At 41.1% G+C, this 20,718-nt stretch overlaps 1 protein-coding gene across 1 annotated transcript in view; it reads left to right on the top strand.

Moving 5' to 3' along the window:
- Window positions 1-20,718, top strand: part of zmpste24 (zinc metallopeptidase, STE24 homolog) — a 39,981-nt gene that overhangs the window by 13,825 nt on the left and 5,438 nt on the right. Inside the window, exons 4-9 of the mRNA XM_072246369.1 lie at window positions 1,271-1,387; window positions 6,698-6,850; window positions 8,090-8,231; window positions 15,987-16,180; window positions 16,785-16,889; window positions 18,411-18,554. Of these exons, the coding sequence (XP_072102470.1) occupies window positions 1,271-1,387; window positions 6,698-6,850; window positions 8,090-8,231; window positions 15,987-16,180; window positions 16,785-16,889; window positions 18,411-18,554 (855 nt within the window). The remainder of the gene's footprint in view (window positions 1-1,270; window positions 1,388-6,697; window positions 6,851-8,089; window positions 8,232-15,986; window positions 16,181-16,784; window positions 16,890-18,410; window positions 18,555-20,718) is intronic.

Raw genomic sequence — 20,718 nt, 5'->3', positions numbered from 1 at the left:
ATTCTTTTATTAGAGCATGAAGGGTTAAGGGGAGAAGGCAGGAGATTGGGGCTGAGAGGGAAATGGACCAGCTGTGATGGAATGGTGACGCAGACTTGATGGGTCAAATTCTGCTCATTCAACTATGACTCTAAATGTGAGGGGGAAAAAATTAAAAAGGACCTTGGGAGCAAGCTTTTCCAAACGGAGGGTGGTGGGTATATGGAATGAGCTGCCAGTGGTAGTAGTAGAGGCAGATACAGTTAGGACACAACACATTGGGACAGGAGAGATTTAGAGGATATGGGCCAAGTGCTGTCAAATCAATTTAACTCAATATGGCAAATTGAGATGGCCCAAAGAGGTTGTCTTCTGCGCTATGTCAATATACTGTATAGTAGTATAGAAAGTCACTTTTACCACTTTTATCACTTTGACCATTTCTTTCTCCTTACTCGACCATTGCATTTACTTTTTAAATAAGCTTCAACAAATATTTCAATTGATTTGTACTTGCAGCGAATTCAGTGGCTAGTTTTTTTTTCTCCAAAGTTATGCACAGATGATTAAGGCCTCACTTAAAATTGGGATTTTTTTTTAAAGTAACCAAGCTCTGAAGAATGTTGGCAAAACTGGGAAAAGTAATATTGAATTTTATTAATTGTGGTTATTTGCAAAAGTTAATCGGCATATTCAGTTTGTGGGTGTAGCAAGCAGGAATGTTAGAAAGCTGGCTGAGTTGCTTGACATACACTTTGATAATAGAATTTCCTTTAAACTTTGTTTTTTTGAAAAATAAAGTTGGAATTATTCCATTAAATAATGCCTGTGGTGTTTTACCTCAGTAACTTTTATTTTTTCTATCCAGTGCACAATTCTTGATGTGCTTGGTTTGGTATGTGGGGTATTGCTGCAGAAACAAGTAAGTTTAAGGTCTGGGGTTGTGGGAGCAAGCAGCCTTGATCTGGTCCAGAGAGAGAGGTTAGAAATCCCAAGAGTAAAAAGGGTAAAGGGCAGAAGCTGTAGATATAGCTGGAGCAGCACTGGAACTTGTGGATTCTGCAGTTTCCATATCACATTTATAGAATCATAGAGCACTACAGCACAGAAACAGGCCCTTTGGCCCATCTAGTCCATGCTAAACTGTTCTGCCTAGTTTTTATTTTCTGCGCCTTGTAGATCGTAGAATGTTTCTTACCTGAAGTGCTTCCATCTCTTGCGGATCATTGCAATAGCAGCTTGTTTGTCGTGTGCAATAAAAAAAACCTGTTTCATTTCTTGCCGTTAACAGATAAGCCAATCTTTGACATTCTTATTTCTGGCGACCTTGTTCAGTGCAACCACAGGACTCCCCTGGAGCATCTACAACACCTTCGTCATCGAAGAAAAACACGGTTTCAATCAACAGGTCTGTCCTGAATATGTTTGGATTGTAGTGCCATTATCATCTATGAAGTATTTAATATGAGCTATTATTATGGAGTGGACAAACTTTCTAACCTTTTCTATGGGGTCTAAATAATTACCTTAAAATATTTAATAATAAATTAGGTTGTATTTTTTTGTTTATTGACATTTTCTTGGGATGTGATGATGTTGATCACTTCCGCAAGAGTTCTCTACAAAGAATTCTTCAAGTTCATAGCTCCTTGAAAGTGGGTACACAGGTCGATAGGTTGGCTAGGAAAGCTTATGGAATACTTGCCTTTGTTAGTTGAAGCATTGAGTTCAAAAGTCAAGAGTTTATGTTGCAACTTTATAAAACTCTGGTTAGGCCACATCTGGAGTATCGCGTACAGTTCTGGTCACCCCGCTATAGGCAGGACGTTGAGGCTTTGGAGAGGGTGCTGAAGGGGTGTACCAGGATGCTGCCTGGTTTAGAGGGCATGAGAGGCTGGATAAACTTAGTTTGTTTTCTCTGGAGTGGGGGAGGCTGAGGGGGAGATCTGATAGAGGTTTATAAGATTGAGAGGCATAGGTAGAATAGGGTGTACCTTTTCCCCAGGGTAGAAATGTCTAATACCAGAGGGTGTGCAATGAAGGAGCGAGGGGATAGGTTCAAAGAGGATGTGAGGGGTAAGTTTTTTACTTGGAGTGGTGGATGCCTGGAATGTGCTGCCTGGTATTGTGGTAGAAGCAAATACATCAGAGGCTCTTAAAAGACGTTCAGCTAGACACATGGATATGAGGAAGACAGAGGGATATGGATGTTGTAGGGAGGAGGGATTAGTTTTTGGGTTTAATTTACATTTTAGCTGGTTCAGCACAACTTTGTGGGTTGAAGGGCCTATTCCTGTGCTGTACTGTTCTATGTCCTAAACCAGTGTGATCATTTGGTGGTAGGGTACATGTTGCAATTCCCATGGTTTAAACCAACAAACCTTGGCACAGTGTAACACTTATTTCACACATTCCCTCATTAACTGCCTCACTTTCAGTAAGTGAAAGAACATACTCTCAGACCACAGCTTAGGCTGTAACCTACAGGAAAATCAATTGAAGAGCAAACCAGTTAATGAGTCATTATTAATATGTATTATACACTTATTCCAAACTTTAGCTGTGTCAGTGCCACTAGCTACAACAGACGCTTCCATAGACCGAACTTTGGACATTACTTACCTGGGATGTAGCAATCATTTGTTCTGGAGCTTATCATTACATTTGTGTTTTCTGATTACAAATGTGGTTTTGGTAGTTCCACACTACTCCAGTTCCTGTATCGTTATCCCCCGGAACGTAACGCCCAGTCCTGAAGAAGGGTCTCCTCTTGAAACGTTGACTATCTATTCATTTCCATAGATGCTGCCAGACCTGCTGAGTTCCTCCAGCATTTTGGGTGTGTGTGTGTTGCTTTGGATTTCCAGCATCTACCAATTTTCTTATGTCTATTAGTTCCGAATAATTTTGAAGATTTCCTTGAAGGTCGAATATCAATGCTGTTTTAGGTAGTTAGGTGATCAGATTCAGCACATCTTTTATTCAAGTCAGCTGCCAAAGAAATGAATATCCCCAGAGAAAGCTTGTAATTAAATAGGATGGCTTCACTTCTCCCTGGAAGACTGATTTCTTTAAAAGACCTGAGTTAGAGAAGCAATTGGATATTGATTAATCCTTGTTGTCAAGGCGATAGTTGCATATCAGTGCATTTGCCATGTTTGGCTGTAATTGGAGAAGAAGCAACTTTAACCCTGGCTTTGTTGTGGGGAGTAACAAATCTAATAACACACAAGTAATAAATATGCCTGTTTTATTGTGGAATATCCCCAATAATTCACAAGTGGATTGTCAAGCAAATTTGACTGTAAAGCTATCTAAGCAGTTTCGTAGAACTGACGGGCGTGTCATGGCAAAGAAGTATTTCCAAGGCATTTCTTAAAGAACACAAGAGACTGTGTCTGGGTGTACAGATGTAGAGCAGGATTCCCAATCTGGGGTCCACGGACCCCTTGGTTAACAGTAGGGGTCCATGGCTTAAAAAAAACCCCGATGTAGTGGGAGGGATTTATAGTACTGGAATGCAGGGTTTATTGCACCGCAGGATGCATTGTCATTAATGTAAGAACTGTAATGCACACCAAATGCTGGAGGAACTTGGCAGGTCAGGCAGCGTATATGGAAATGATGTTGACGTTTCAGGCTAAGATCAAGGGTCCGCAATGAGGACTCTTTATTCCTTTCCATAGAAAAGCATTTTGTGTCTGTTAATTCTTCTGCTGCTTAGCATGAAATGTAGCAGGTAATAGATTTTAATGTTGTACTTAAATAATTTAATTTATTTTTAATTTTTATTGAGATACAGCACAGAATAGGCCCTTTGAGTCACACCACTCAGCAATCCCCCGATTTAATCCTAGCCTAAACAGGGAACAATTCACAACGACCAATTAACCTACTAACCGGTATGTCTGTGGATTGTGGAAGGAAACTCGTCTCACAGGGAGAATGTGCTAACTCCTAACAGGTAGTGGCAGGAAATAAACCCGCATCGCTGGTACCATAAATTGTTGTGCTATCTTTTATGAAAGATATGTGAAAGGTATTTATTCCCATCCCTGATTGCCTTTGAGGAAGTAGAGGACCAAGCTGCTGCCCTGCAGTATTATTGGCTAGGGCAGGGGTAGGCAACCTTAAGCACAAATGATTTTCTAGCATGCGTTATTCATTAATTTGAGGCAAAACATAACTAGATGTATTTAAATGGATAATTCCCATATTTCAAAGTTTTTTAATGGCATTTATCTGGCCCACCGTCGGCTCATTAATACGCAATCCGGCCCACAGAGGCAAAAAGGTTGCCGACCCCTGGGCTAGGGCATTTCAGGATTTGGACCCTGGTGCAAAGAAGGAATAATACATTTCCAAGTTGGGATGACTGGGGGCTTGAGAGGAATCCACAGGTCCTGGTTGGTTTGAATGATTTTTGTGAGTTTATTGAGGTCTAGGTTCACTGTTTCACAGACAGACTGGGACTGGTCAATTGGCAAAAGTCAGGGCTGTTTAGGGCCTTTCAGATACCACGTCTACTACTTGAAGGCACTTTGAGCAAATTACTATTGTTCTGTATAATTGAGAAATGGACCAACCTGTCTGGCATTTTGACAGCTCCTAACTATAATGATAGAAAGCATCTCTCAATTCATGTACTGTAACTTATGACAAAACAATTAACTTTAAGCTTTGTTCCAGCTGCAGTGATTTTTCTCCCCCAGGATGTCTTTTTTTTTTTAAATGCTTGGCCTGATTACCATTATTCAAAAGATGAGTTGAACTATCTGTACCCCTAAATGCTGGAATGAATGGCACGTGACCCTATTATATCTGTGAACAAAGTCACCAGAGAGATGCAGCTGGTAGGTATAAAAGTCATGTGTCTTTATTTGGGGCACCCACAAGCTGGCAGCCTTTGGAGTCAAGAAAGAGAGAAAAACAGACTTCACTGACCCAACATTACAGCACATTTTTATGTTAAAGAAGAAATATAACAGGCCAATTTCTGAAGTCACAATGCCCTCATAACACTTTTTAAAAATACTGCGGTCTTTGCACCCAAAGTAAGTGTTAATTACTGTGGTCTCTGAGTTGTGGTCATGCTTTGGGGTGTTGATTGCATTCATGCATATACAGACATCTCAAGTCAATTGGATATCTTCTGTTCCAAGCTGCATTTTCAATGTAACTTAAACAATCCATATTCAGATGTGAAGGTTGGTTGCATTGCTGTTGAGATTAATATTTGTTATATACCCCAACTTCAGAATACACCCCAACAACCCTAGCCATGATGTTCACGAAAGTGATTTTGGGATTGAAAGACTTGTCATATGAGGAATGTTTAATGGCTCTGGGCCTCTACTCACTGGAATTCAACGACCTCATTGAAGCCTATCGAATGTTGAAAGCCCTCAATAGAGTGGATGTGGAGAGGATGTTTCCCATGGTGGGGGAATCTAAGACCACAGGACACAGCCTCAGAATAGCGAGGCATCTATTGAGAATGGAGATAAGGAGGAATTCCTTTAGCCAGAGAGTGGTGAATCCAAGGATACTTGGATAGGGTGTTGCAAGACTTTGACACTGTGATAGTGAAGGTCTGGTGATATATCTGCATGTCAGGATTGTAGCATTGGAACAAGTGGGTGTTTATCTTGGACGCAGCCCAAGTGTTCTTTCTTTGTCACTGTGTGCTGTTAATTATGTCAGAGTGAAATTTCAGTCCTTACTTTCAAAAATAGAACCCCACAGGTTTTAAGGAAGTGAATTTTTACTCTTGTATTTTAAACAGCACAGATTTTTGGACAAAATCTGCAGCAGAGAAGTAGGACCTTCGCCCTATCCGGTCCGTGCCAAACCATTTAAACTGCCTAGTCTCATCGACCTGCACCCAGGCCATAACCCTCCATGCCCCACCCATCCATATACCTATCCAAACTTCCCTTAAATGTTGAAATCAAAATCGCATCGACCACTTGCACTGGCAGGTCCACACTCACCACCCTCTGAGTGATGAGGTTTCCCCTCGAGTTCCCCTTAAACATTTCACCTTTCACTCTTAACCCATGACCTCTGGTTGTAGCCCCACCCAACCTCAGTGGAAAAGATCCGCTTGCATTTATCCTATCTGTACTCTGGTAATTTTGTATACCTCTTTCAAAACTCTCCTCAATCTTCTACGTTCTAGAGAATAAAGTTGTAACCTACTCCATCTTTCCTTGTAGCTCGTCTCCTCAAATTCTGGTAACGTTCTTGTAAATTTTCTCTGTACTCTTTCAAGTTTATTTACCTCTTTCCTGTAGGCAGGTGACCAAAACTGCACAGAATACACCAAATTAGGCCTCACCAACATTTTGTACAACTTCAACATAACATCCCAACTTCTGTGCTCAATACTTTGACCTATGACAGCCAATGTGCCAAAAACTTTCTTTATGATCCTATCTACATGTGACGCCACTTTCACTGTTGCTGCAGAGATCTTAAACATGCAGGTAATGCCCATCTGAAATCATGGTGTTAATTTGCTCGACTCTCAAAATGCTGAAGAAGCTCACTGGGCCAGGTAGCATCTATGAAGGGAAATGGACAGTTAATATTTGAGGTTGAGACCCTTCAGGATTCAGTATGTTCAGATCTGCTGGAACAAAGGTTTGTTTTTATGGCTGTTCAGTGTTCTGGATGCCTGGGCTGGGTTGTAACCTATTGTCTTTAATTTCTGCAGACTTTGGGGTTCTTTTTTAAAGACGCCTTGAAGAAATTTGCAGTAACTCAATGCATTTTGCTGCCTGTGACCTCGCTGTTGTTGTATATTATTAAAATTGGTGGAGATTATTTTTTCATCTATGCCTGGCTCTTCACTTTAATTGTTTCTCTGGTGAGTACCTAATAATGCTTATTCTTACTTCTGCTTGGAAACATCCAGTTTCCTTTCTAAACCTTCCGGAGGATTTAAGTGATAGAATATAATTCAATGGGGAAAAGGAAAATCTTGCCATCTTTATTCAAGTGGCAGCTTGTGAAAATCTGTACAATATTTATCCAGCTGCTGGACATAAATCTGGCTCAGTCTTAAACTGGTTCACATCTCCAGCTGCATCTACTAAAGTACAATTGGTGGGATGCCTTTTCTCCCTTCTTGTATTCATGTTAAATCTGATCGTGACCTGGTGACAAGTTTCAAGTGCTCATGTCCAATAAATTTCAAAGTGCTTTTGTCCAGGACACCTTCAAGAATTGATGCCTGAAAAAGATGGCATCACTGAGGACATGCCCTCTTCTCATTGCTACCATCCTGAAGGCATGCATTCAGCGATTCAGCAACAGCTTCTTCCCCTCTGCCATCTGATTTCTGAATGGACGTTGAACCCATGAACACTACCTCACTACTTTCTTTATTTTTACACTACTATTTAATATATATATATATATATATATATATATATATACTTTAATTCACGCTTTTTTCTCTTTCATGTATTGCATTGTTCTGCTGCCGCAAAGACGACAAATTTCAAAATACATGCCAATGATATTAATACTGATTCTGATTATAATGTAGACAAATGCAGCACATTAGCAATACATGGCATGGTTTAAGAAACTAAGATTAATTTTGTTAATTTTAAAAGGAGAATTGGTTGATTTAGTGTATGGATAAATGGAAAATGCTGCTGCTAGTTTGTGCTTCAAACCCTAAAGTCCCCAGAGGTAGTTCGTTCATCCACTCTGAATTTTTCCCCTCTATCGCCTAGTTGCATTTCATTTTCATTTGGCCAAATATGCAAGAAACAGCTGCATTTCAAGTTCTAATATTCCTTTGCGGTTTTCCTGAAGATTTGAATAAACTTTTTAAGATCAAATGCTGTAGCCATGTTGGTTTGTGGTGTGAACTTTTCTTATTGAGATTGAAATTAAAGTGTTATTCCATTGAGACTGCCAATATTCTGGGGAATGGGTCGTTAATAAGCCAATCTGCAGAAGCTGTATTAAAGAATATAAATGCTTGTAAATGCTTTCGGTTAGACAAATGTAATAATTAAAACTAATTGTGAAGCATTTGCCATAATTCTTTGTTTTTTTTTCTTCCCTCCCCCCCCCCCCTTCCTTTTTTCAGGTGTTGGTAACTATCTATGCTGATTATATTGCGCCACTGTTTGATAAATTTACTCCACTACCCGAGGGAGAATTGAAGTTGAACATTGAAGAGATGGCCAGGGGTATCAGTTTTCCTCTAACTAAAGTTTATGTTGTCGAGGGTAAGCACATCAGGGTACCTCTTCGATTTATTTTTTAATATCCAGCTGACTTTTTAAGTGCTTTGTGTTGCTTCTGAAAGTAGTTCTTTGGTTAAAGAAAATTTACTTTCCATTGTATGACTGTTTTTACAGGTCTATGAATCATTACAGAAATAAAATATTGAAGGTTTTTAATACAGATTGCTTCAGCTACACCCATTGGCCACGTTATTAGGTGCACTCCATTAATGCAAATATCTAATGAGCCAATCGTGTTGCAGCAACCCAATGCATACATAGTCAAGAGGTTCAGTTGTTTAGACCAACATCAGAATGGGGAACAAACGTGATCTAAGTGACTTTGACCACGGAATGATTGTTGGTCTCGTACAAGTTTGTTTGAGTATCTCAGACACTGCTGATCTCCTGGGATTTTCATGCACAGCAGTCTCCAGAGTTTACAGAGAATGGAGCAAAAAAAACAAAAAAAAACTGAGTGGCAGTTCTATGGATGAAAATGCCTTGTTAATGAGAGAGGTCAGAAGAATGGCCTGACTGGTTCAAGCTGACGGGAAGGCGATAGTAACTCAAATAACCACACGTTACACCAGTGGTGTGCAGAAAAGCATCTCTGAACACAAATACATCGAACCTAGAAGTGGATGGGCTACAGCCATGGACGTGACTCAGTGACCGCTTTATTAGTTACAGCAGGTACCTTATTATGTGGCCACTGAATGTATATAAGAATTTGGTTAGGTTGCACTTAGAGTATCATGTGCTATTCTGGTACTTCATTACAGAAGGGATGTGGGAGCTTTGGAAAGGATGCAGAGAGATTTACCAGGATTCCACCTGGATTAGAATAAGAAGGATTGGACTGATTATTTTCTCTGGAGATGAAAGGAAATACGATTGAACAGCACGCACAAAATGCTAGAGGAACTCAGCAGGTCAGGCAGCGTTAATGGAAATTAATAAACAGTCGATGTTTTGGGCTGATGCACTTCATCTGTACTGGAAAGGAAGGGGGGAAACACCAGAATAAGTAGGTGTGGGAGGGTAAGGAGGCTAGCTAAAGATAGGTGAAGAAAAGATCAGGGGTTGGAGAAGGAAGAATCTGATGAGAGAGGAGAGTGGACTGTAGGAGAGAGGGAAGGAGGAGGGGCTCTAGGGGGAGGCGAGAGAGGCAAGAGGCCAGGATGGGAAATTGAAGAAGTGTAGAGGGGAGGAGATTTTATCTCGAGGCAGAAATCAATATTCATGCTATCGGGTGACTATATATATATATATATATATATATATATATATATATATCTATATAAAAAGAAATGTTATTGGTAATGTTGACAGTCTTTATTCCAGGATAGAAATGGTACTACCGGACTTGTATTTAAGGTAAGGGGGAGAAAATTTAAAGGAGATGCGCAGGGCAAGTTTTTTTTTAAAAGGTACCGATGAGGTGCCTGGAATGTGCAGCCGGGGTGTTGTTGGAAGCTGATAGGGGCAACTTGGTGGCGAAGCACTTATCATAACATTATTACAGCGCCAGCAACATGGGTTCAAGTCTGCCCGCTGTCTGTAAGGAGTTAGCGAGTACTTCCCGTGACCTCTGGGTGCACCCGTTTCCTCGCACTGTCCAAAGACATATTACTGGGTTAATCGGTCACTTGGGCACTGGCTCGTTGGAACCAAAGGGCCCGTTACTGTACAGTTTCTCTAATTAACTAACCTAAGGGTTCCCAACCTGTGAACAATGGACGCCTTCGTTAATGGTATTGGTCTATGGCGCAAAAAAGGCTGGAACCCCCTGAACTGAACTAAGATATGCAATGGTGGTTCAGAGGCTCTTAGATACATGAATATGCAGGGAATGGAGGAATATATTTCCCGTAGTATGCAGGATGTTTTCAAGGAGTGGTGCCTCAGAAAGGCAGTGTCCATCATTAAGGACCCTCATCAGTCCTCGGTGATGCCCTGTTCTCATTGCTACCATCAGGGAGGAGGTGCAGGAGCCTGAAGGCTCACATTGACCAATTCAGGAACAGCTTCTTCCTTTCTGCCATCTGATTTCTGAATGGACATTGAACCCATGAACACTACCTCACTACTTTTCTATTTTTTTTGCACTACTTAATTTGACTGATATATACTGTATATCCTATTATACATGCTGTAATTCAGTGTATCTTCCGTACTGTCATGTATGGCATTGTACTGCTGCCGCTAAGTTAACAACATGCCGGTGATAGTAAACCTGATTCTGAATTTGCATCAGGTGCGGGCAGAGAAGATTTAGTTTAAATCGACATTGTGTTTGGTGCAGCCGTCGCGGGTGGAAGGGTTGTACTTTTCTATTGGAAATGCTTATCGGACAAGGCAGCATATCCTGTATGTGGAGTGAGAAGTGGAATTAAAAGTTATGCCGGAGGCTTTGAATGAACATTTTAAATGGAGCATCCAAAGGTGGCAAAACATAGTTCAGGACATTTCTTTTCTCTGCAGGTACAAATGACTGACAGTTTCTGCTTATCCTAGACCCTTGAATGAATGAAATTCTGTAACCTGGTTTAATCTGTTTCTTGATGAAAAGAAAATGCTGATGAGACGGCAGTGACTGCAAATGACACCACTTGTGTAGAGATTACCTTGTGCCTGTGGGAGTTTACATTGGCTTACCTGGGAGCTGCTGTTCCAATAAGAATTTTAAAATGAATTCACCACGATCCAAAGCGTGTGCTTAAAAAAATTATAATAAAAGTAGTTCCCCATCTATTTTTATCTAAAAGTAATTTCCCACATGAGCTATGCATTTTACAATCAGTCGGCTTACTTTACCTATAAAGGAAAATCAGATGATGAAAATATGAAATATTTGAAAATATGATAATTTTTCAAAACTCGTTAGATTCTGGACTAGTTCCTGAGGATTGGAGGGTGGCTAATGTAACTCCACTTTTTAAAAAAGGAGGGAGAGAGAAACCGGGGAATTATAGACCGGTTAGCCTAACGTCGGTAGTGGGGAAACTGCTGGAGTCAGTTATCAAGGATGTGATAACAGCACATTTGGAAAGCGGTGAAATGATCGGACAAAGTCAGCATGGATTTGTGAAAGGAAATCATGTCTGACGAATCTCATAGAATTTTTTGAGGATGTAACTAGTAGAGTGGATAGGGGAGAACCAGTGGATGTGGTATATTTGGATTTTCAGAAGGCTTTTGACAAGGTCCCACACAGGAGATTAGTGTGCAAACTTAAAGCACACGGTATTGGGGGTAAGGTATTGGTGTGGGTGGAGAGTTAGTTAGCAGACAGGAAGCAAAGAGTGGGAATAAACGGGACCTTTTCAGAATGGCAGGCGGTGACTAGTGGGGTACCGCAAGGCTCAGTGCTGGGACCCCAGTTGTTTACAATATATATTAATGACTTGGATGAGGGAATTAAATGCAGCATCTCCAAGTTTGCGGATGACACGAAGCTGGGTGGCAGTGTTAGCTGTGAGGAGGATGCTAAGAGGATGCAGGGTGACTTGGATAGGTTGGGTGAGTGGGCAAATTCATGGCAGATGCAATTTAATGTGGATAAATGTGAAGTTATCCACTTTGGTGGCAAAAATAGGAAAACAGATTATTATCTGAATGGTGGCTGATTAGGAAAAGGGGAGGTGCAACGTGACCTGGGTGTCATTATACACCAGTCATTGAAAGTGGGCATGCAGGTACAGCAGGCGGTGAAAAGAAAGACTGGATGAACTGGGCTTGTACTCGTTGGAATTTAGAAGATTGAGGTGGGATCTGATTGAAACGTATAAAATCCTAAAGGGATTGGACAGGCTAGATGCAGGAAGATTGTTCCCGATGTTGGGGAAGTCCAGAACGAGGGGTCACAGTTTGAGGATAGAGGGGAAGCCTTTTAGGACCGAGATTAGGAAAAACTTCTTCACACAGAGAGTGGTGAATCTGTGGAATTCTCTGCCACAGGAAACAGTTGAGGCCAGTTCATTGGCTATATTTAAGAGGGAGTTAGATATGGCCCTTGTGGCTAGGGGGGTCAGGGGGTATGGAGGGAAGGCTGGGGCGGTGTTCTGAGTTGGATGATCAGCCATGATCATAATAAATGGCGGTGCAGGCGCTACTCCTGCACCTATTTTCTATGTTTCTATGAAATCAGAGCAAAAATTAAAAATTCGGCAGGTTCTGTGAGCCAGAATCCTTCATCGGGAATGTGTTCATACTGAAGTATTGGCAGACTATACAAGCCTGGTTTTGCAGTTTGGGGAATGTGATGTAATCAAGGACTTAAGTTTTGTTCATTAAAGTAAAAGAGGAAGCCTTTCCCAAACTTCCCTTAAATTCTACCACGTTTCAGTGAGTTAATACTTTGACAAAAAAAATCAGTAATATCCATGGTAAATCACATATAGCTGTACTTGTAAGTCGAATCACAGATTCAGTGAAAGTAACAATAACTTCACTGAATTTAGCCTTATTCATTCCATGCCTTAATTAAATGCGTTCGGTGTCAGTGGTTACTCTCTGCTTGAACAAGTAATGCTAACCCATCTGTTTTCGGTGACATCGTGCCTTTCATTCCAGATCTTAATGTTGGGTGTTAAATCCCACGAGGTTGTACTCTGGAGTTCATCGTGTTTCAGGTGACTGCCTGTAAGGAGATGAACCTCGAGGTTGTATACAGGACACGTACTTTGACAATGTCCTTTGCACTTGGAACAGAGTTTTAAAGTTTCTGTGGTATATACTCAGTGACCATTTTATTAGGTGCATCTGTTGGGCACACCAGTATCTGTTGCTGCAATCTGTCCACTTCAAGGTTTTACATGTTGAGGAGGAACCTCTTTAACCAGAGAGTGGTGAATCTGTGGAATTTGTTGCCACAGGCAGCTGTGGAAGCTAAATCCTTGTGTATGTTTAAGGCAGAGGTTGATAGAATCTTGATTGGTCAGGGCATGAAGGGATATGGACAGATGTCAGGAGATTGGGAGCTGTGGGGTGGGGAGGAATAAATGGATCAGCCATGATGAAGTGGTGGAGCAGACTCAATGAGCCAAATAGCCTAATTCTGCTCCTATGTCATATGGCCTTATGTTGTGCGTTCAGGGATGCTCTTCTGCACACCATGGTTGTAAGGTGTAGTTATTTGAGTTACTGTTGCCGTCCTGTCAGTACTAACCAGTCTGGCTATTCTTCACTGACCTCTCATTAGCAAGGTTTTCGCTCACAGAACTGTGTTTGCTGGTTTTTTTTTTTTTTTTTTTTTTTTTTTTTGCACCATTCTCTGTAAACTCTAGAGACTGTTGTGCTTGAAAATCCCAGGAGATCAGCAGTTTGAGATATATAAATCACCTTGTTTGACACCAACAATCATTCCGTGGTCAAAGTAACAAATCATATTTGTTCCCCATTCTGATATTGGTCTAAACAACTGAACCTCTTGACCATGTCTACGTGCTTTTATGCCTTGAGTTGCTGTGACACGATTGGCTGTTTAGATATTTACTTTAATGACCAGGTATACCCAATAAAATGCCCACTGAGTGTATAATTTCATCTCTAATTCTAGCTCGCAATTTAAGCTTCAACTCCAGCAAAAATACCTGAAATTGCTGACATTTTGTGGTATTGCATTCAATAATTATGATTATAAAGCATTGTTCATCCTGTTGTAATATGAACAAAGTCAACGGCAAGACAATGAAGATTGTGGATGTGGAAGTGTTTATTCAACAAAAAGGAGCAGCAGGCATCACTCTTGGAAGAAGAGGTCTCCTTGACCCAATATTACATGACATTTTTATATGCTAAAGATCAAAGGTAACACCAGGACAATTCTATAGTTACAATGCTTCCTTTGAATTGCATATAGTTTTTGCACACCATTTCTTTGCACCCTCACTCCAGATAGTCCGTGAGCCAGGACCCCAAATTTGGGCCACCGGTACCATCTGGGGGGAATAGTTCTTATAGTGATTTTTGGCGAGGTATACACCCCTAGTGCTAGAAAATATGTGATTCCATTGCAGTGGTGGTAGCTGTGACATGTGGTCAACGCAAATCACCAAAGCACCTTCTACTTCCTTATGCAGTATGAGAACAACACTGCTCTGTGTCTCCAAAAGCTGGCAACAGCCTCTAGGCTGGTATATGGGAAGATGTTTGGAGAAGGACCCACAAGTGCCAAGCCCTGTTGGCAGAGGATGGAAGATGGAGAGAGAAGAGGAAGCTGAACAGTTGGATCAGTTGGGTGCTGGATGGAAGGCCAGCCAGCACCCAATGCCGTCCTGGATCTACTGGCCTGTAACTGCTCAAAAAAAATGTTCACTCCCAAGATGTATGTACGTTGCAAATGGCCTCAGGTGTACTGACGTGTGTAGACTGGCAGACTGTGAGAACCAGGCATTCACCTCAGAGTGTGGAAAGTTCAGATGAAGACGTGGAAGACTTGGAAAATTATTATGATTATTAATAGGTTATGAAAGTATGGGAAAACAAAGTATGGAAAGCAGTCTTTGATTACATATATTCATTTTACAACCAAATGGGGCCTAGGTTATGGCCGTGTGGAACCCCACATTTGACTTATTGTTCTGTAATTCTATGTGCTATGACAAAAGCTTAAGATTGTTTTGATTTGATACAACAATAATGGAAAATATCATGACATTGATAAAGCTCCAGAAATCTCTCCAAATGTGGTTTTTAACCTTTTGGGGGGTGGGGTAACATTTTCTGCTGTACTGATGTTAATATGGAATATATACAAAAAATGATTACTTATTTGAATTCCTGAATAAATTCTCCACAAATCCATGTGATTATATGTGTCCTAGGGTTTTTAATTGACTTTTCCAAAATAAACAACAGACAAATATTTTTTCTAAAAATGAAATGATTCACTCTACTGAAATTGGGCACTGTAGTGCGAATGCCACCAATGACATAGTTTTCAATGTAGAATTTTATAACAATATTTGATGAAAAGTGCTTGAACTCAGCTATCATTGTGACAAATTTCAATGTTGAGGGATCACTGATGACAAAATTGAATATATATGTTTTACTTTATATTGGCCACTTTTCAGAAATGCTTATTTTAGGGTAGTGTTATAAAATGCATGATAGCACACATAAAGCTACCACTGGTGCAATGCTATCACATATTTTCTAACTCTAGAGATGTTTTGTCAAAAATCGCTTTGAGCACTTATTCCCCTCAGATGGTACCGACCAACCCTACTGACTCATGGACTAAGACACATAAAATGAATGTTAATCTGCATTCATGCATCTGCAGGTGTCTGAGGTCTAATTGTTCTGAGCTGTGTTTTAAATCCAATCTGTAATCCACATTCAAATCTGATAATTGGTTGCTGTTGAAATTTAATATTTGCTATATGCCCTAACTCCAGAATATCCCCTAACAATCCTAATAAGGTTAAGTTATTCTGAAAATTGCTGTGATTGTCTGAAGGAAATATGGAGGTACAAAAGTTTCTTGTTACATACTGAGCCCATATTAAATTCTACCCCTTAAAAGCTTATGTATTTTTTCCAGTGTGCAGTATGACCCAGATCTCTTGATAATCTTTGTTTTAAGTTTGAACAGTGCAGGCTGCCCGTTAGTGATCAGTGCTTTAAAAATATTGATCTAATTTTTGATGAGGTTGGTGAAACTTGACCACAACATTGACCAAAAAATTCAAAGTCGAAAACAAATGCTTTGGTAGTAACAGTGTTGATGTTCACTGTTTTGAATAGGATCAAAGAGATCATCACACAGCAATGCGTATTTCTATGGGTTTTTTAAGAACAAGCGTATTGTTCTGTTTGATACGCTACTCGAAGATCATTCCCCGTTAAATAAAGTGGCTGCCAACGACAACATTGATACGCAGACGGCTGCTGGAGACAGCAATGAAATCGAAACTGCTGAGTCCAAGCCCAGACCAAAAGTAAGTATACTGACTTCATTCCTCATGATGCCTGTTAAACCTATACCTTGTTGCTTATTCTTCGGATGAGAGCACTACTGATGAGAGTTATTGATCATTGTGTTTGTCTTAGAATGATTGAGAACCAGTGCAGTCCTTGTGATAGTGTACATGTGCTGGTATGAGCTGGTAAATTATAGGGTGTGGAGTCTGTGTCAGGAAAAGGTATATAGTACGAGGGGGATATTGAACATGGAACAGCCCATAATGCAGTACCGACCCTGTAAGGTCAATCTAACCCTTCCCTCCCATATAGCCTTCCATTTTTCTATTATCCACCTGCCTATCTAAGTTTCTCAATTGTCCGGAATATATCTGCTACAACCATCACTCCAGCAGCGCGTTCCATGCACCCACCACCCTGTTATTTTAAAATGACAAGCGACCTCTGACATTCCCCCTGTACATTCTCCCTGTGAAAGCATGAGCAGGCCTCAGTACATCCATGGTCTGTGTTGGTCATTGATGCTCTTGCCCAACTAAATTGTGGGACCCACTTTGACCAATGCTCAGCTTGGTGTGGTGATATTACTTTTTAAATCATTTGCGTTCTTTCTCCCCACAGAATAAGAGACAAGGCTGCAGTAACCAAGAAGTTCTGGCTGTGCTCGGTCACGAGCTCGGACACTGGAAGCTTGGCCATACAGTGAAGAACATTGTCATTAGTCAGGTGATGCACACCGCTTGATATCTAGAATGAAAGTGTGTGTTGTTCAATGACCTATGGGCTGTCAGCCAAGTAGAAACTCAGAAGGAAATGATTTCCCAGTGTTTGGTTGCCAGCCGTGGTTCAGTGGATCTTGCCCTCACCTCTGAGGCAGGAAGTTGCGGATTCGTCCCACTCTGACACAGCTCTGGGCAGATGCTCCAGTGTAGAGAGTACATATTGTACGACTGAAAGAGAAAATACTTGGAAGGATGTTGCTGAGACTTGACCTGAGTTATGGGAAAGGTTGAATAGGTTAGGACTTTATTCTCTGGAGCATAGGAGAATGAGAGGCGTACACAATTGAGGGGTATAGATAGTGGAAAAAGCCTGCTTTCATTTACCCTAAGGTTGGGTGAGAATAGAACTAGAGGTCATAGGTTAAGAATGAAAAGTGAAATATTTATGGGGAACATGAGGGAGAACTTTACACAGGGGGTGGTGCAAGTGTGGAACGAGTTCTCAGGAAGTCGATGCTGGTTTGATTAGTTTAGATAAATACATGGATCGGAGGGGAATGGAGGGCTATTGTTCAGGTGCAGGTTGTTGGGATCAGGCAGAATAAAAGTTTAATACTGGATAGGTCTAAGGGTCTGTTTTTGTGCTGTCGTCCGGCCTTTCAGATGAGAGACCAAGCTGGGGTTTAATCTGCTCTGCAAGTTGGGTGGGGGGGGCGGGGGCGAGCAGAATTAGAATCAGGTTTCATCTCACTGGCATATGTTGTGGAATTTAAATTTGGGGCAGCAGTACAATGCATTACATGATACTAGAGAGAAAAGAAAATTGAATTGTAAGTGTATATCTGTATGTATATGTATGTGTACATACAAGTTAAACTAAACAAGTTGTGCAGAAAGTAGGAAATAACTTTTTTAAAAGTAATGATGTAGTGTTCACGGGTTCAATGTCCATTTTGGAAATCGGATGGCAGAGGGGAAGCAGCTACTCCTGAATCGTTGAGTGTGTGCCTTCAGGCTTCTGTACCTCCTACCTGATGGTAGCAATGAGAACAAGGCATGACCTGGGTGATGGGGGTCCTTAATGATGCCACCTTTTTGAGGCATCACTCCTTGAAGATGTCCTGGATACTACAGAGGCTGGTGCCCATGATAGAGATGACTTAACCAGGTTTCTGCAACTTATTTTGATCCTGTGCTGTAGCCACCCCCCTCCCTACCAGAGGGTGATGCAACCAGTTAGAATGCTCTCCATGGTATATCTGCAGAAGTTTTCGAAATCCCAGTGTTATCGTTGACGTCCTGGGCTATATTCCAGTAATATCAATTATATAACCATTTGTAGGAACATCTGTCCCATGAATTAACTAAAACAAAATGTAGTTTTCCCATACATCCGTGCAGATTAAAATGGTGTTTGCTTTACTCCTGATACCACTGTTGAGGTTGCAGTTAGCTGTTTGGAAGTGCCTTCTGCCCGTTAGTTTCCAAGTTTATTATTAAGTAACGCTGATGTTTTTTATTGTAGGTGAACTCTTTCTTCTGTTTTTTCCTGTTTGCTGTTCTCATGCACAAAAAGGAGCTTTTCTCCGCCTTTGGATTCTATGACACTCAGCCAACTCTCATTGGGTTGATGATCATATTCCAGTTCATTTTCTCCCCCTACAATGAGGTAAGAACCAATATAATGCCTTGTGGTCTTATGGATTGTAATAATTTTCATTGTTACCTGTACTACCCTCACTGAGGTGTTGTAACATCAACTAGACAGTCAGCCAAACAAGCATCTCCTTGGGTTTATTGCAGACTCAATAGCATGACATAGTGAATAAAGGAGTGAAAAAGCAATACGACAGGATGGCTTTAGATAGAAACTTTTGCTCCTAGCATAAACCTCTGGCCTTCTTTCAGCCAGTGTGCTTTTATAATTACTACTTCCTGGCTATACAGGATATGACCCAATACAGATCTGAAACTGCTCATTAAAATAAAATTATGCTTCAATTGCCTGAAAGGCAGAACACTACCTTTTCACTTATTCAAACAAGGAGCAGGAGTACGGGGGAAGCGGGAGGTCTTTGTGTTATGCGAGCTCTCCCATACATTTTTCAAGTTCAAGTTTGTCTTTCAACCACACACATGTACGCAGCTAAACAATGCAGGGTCGCTCCATAGCCAAAGTACAAAACACAGCACATGTAGAGAGGATAGCACATACAATCACAAAATATTAGCCCATGTTCCTGAGTGGCATAGCCTTAAGATTTATGGTGCATGGGATGTTGTCCCTGAGCCACATTTCTGCAAGAACAAGCACGCAGCAGTTCCTCCTCTCGCTCTGGGTCAGCCACCGATGAGGCAATCCAGCTCGTCTTCCAAGAAGCACCGACGGGAGAGCCGGCCAACAACATAGCACGGATTTCAGAATACCCACCATTCTTCTGTTCTCTCCCACGCGATCTCTGGCGAGGTTGCAGTATGAGGGTCTAGTCCGTGCAACAACCAAGTCCATGCAGCCTCTCCACAGTCGGTCTGTCCTATAAATCAACTTGCGGTATTTTGTATTATCAATGTCCAAAAAGGGTCTTGCAATCACAAAAAAAAAAGTTTAAGATAAATATTTGCATCATTTGAACCTGGAGAGGCCTCTGAGACGAAGCGTGCTACTATCTTTCCAGAAGTTAAGCTGAAGGTGGTAATAAAATGTTTCATGGTGTGCATCAGTGACTGGATGCAGTCCATTTGGTTAATTGTGGGTAGTGAAGGGTTATTTATGTATTATTACAGTGGATTCCAGTTAACTGGGACACTTTAGGACCAGTACATTTTGGCCCATTTAAGTGGCTGCTCCAATTAGTGGAAATAGTTAAAAAGGTAGATGTGTGTGTGTGTCTATGTATATGTGTATCTGTATGTGTATATAATATAATCTTTATATATTTAAACTTAACTGGGTAACAAATTGTGCATTTAAATGAAATACAGAACAAATTGGAACACTGTCAATACAATAGTTGTCCGTTGTATCTGACATTGACAGGAGATGTGTGTGGGACAGTTATTAAAGTGGAAGTGTTCCACTGGGGCAGTTTCACTCTCTGGACCTAGGAGGTCCATATTGAGTGGTATGAGTAGACGTCACAGCTGGTGTCTTCCCTGGTTGCAGTGGATGACCATGACGACATCTGTGCCTCCTGCCCTGTGCTGTCCGTACTGCCTTCCTGGCTGTTGGATCTCACTGTAGATCTCATCTGCCCAGTCCACTGGAGCTGACTTCACATGCTAGGACAGGCATGTCCCTATCCCACTGGGGTCTGAGACCCGCCAGTTACCTTCGCCTTGTTTAGTTGCCCTGTTGAAGCAGTGTACCGGGGTGCAGTTGCTTTCACGTGCAAACAGTGTCTTGGAGCCACAGAAGAGAGCGTTGGTCCACTGGGGACCAAAAGCAACATTGTAAACAATTGTCGACACCTTCGAATTCTTCATGATTCCTAACTTGTTGGAAGTAGTGAGATCATTTTGTTTTCTCTGCCAGCCGTTTCTGGCATTTCCAAGCCTGAATGCTTGAAACTGCAGTGAGCAAAATGGTTCTGAATTGTCTTACTGCTTATTTCTCATTAGCTATCAGTGACTAAAATCACTGCTTTTTTGAACACAGTCACATGCAAGTGACACTGTATAAGATCTGTTCACTCTAAGCACAGTGTAGTGTCTGCTTGGAAACTGTTCGGCAACAGTCTCCTGCCCCAATTAAGCGGCATGTGTGCCAAGCAGAAGGAATCCCGGCTTTTTTAAACATTAGTTTTTGCTCTTTAAGAGTTGTCCCAAATAAGCGG

This window comes from Mobula birostris, chromosome 29 (genome assembly GCF_030028105.1).
Source record: "Mobula birostris isolate sMobBir1 chromosome 29, sMobBir1.hap1, whole genome shotgun sequence".
In the NCBI taxonomy this organism is placed as follows: domain Eukaryota; kingdom Metazoa; phylum Chordata; class Chondrichthyes; order Myliobatiformes; family Myliobatidae; genus Mobula; species Mobula birostris.
The sequence above is the reverse complement of the archived record's forward strand: the minus strand, read 5'-3'. Positions and strand labels throughout refer to the sequence as shown.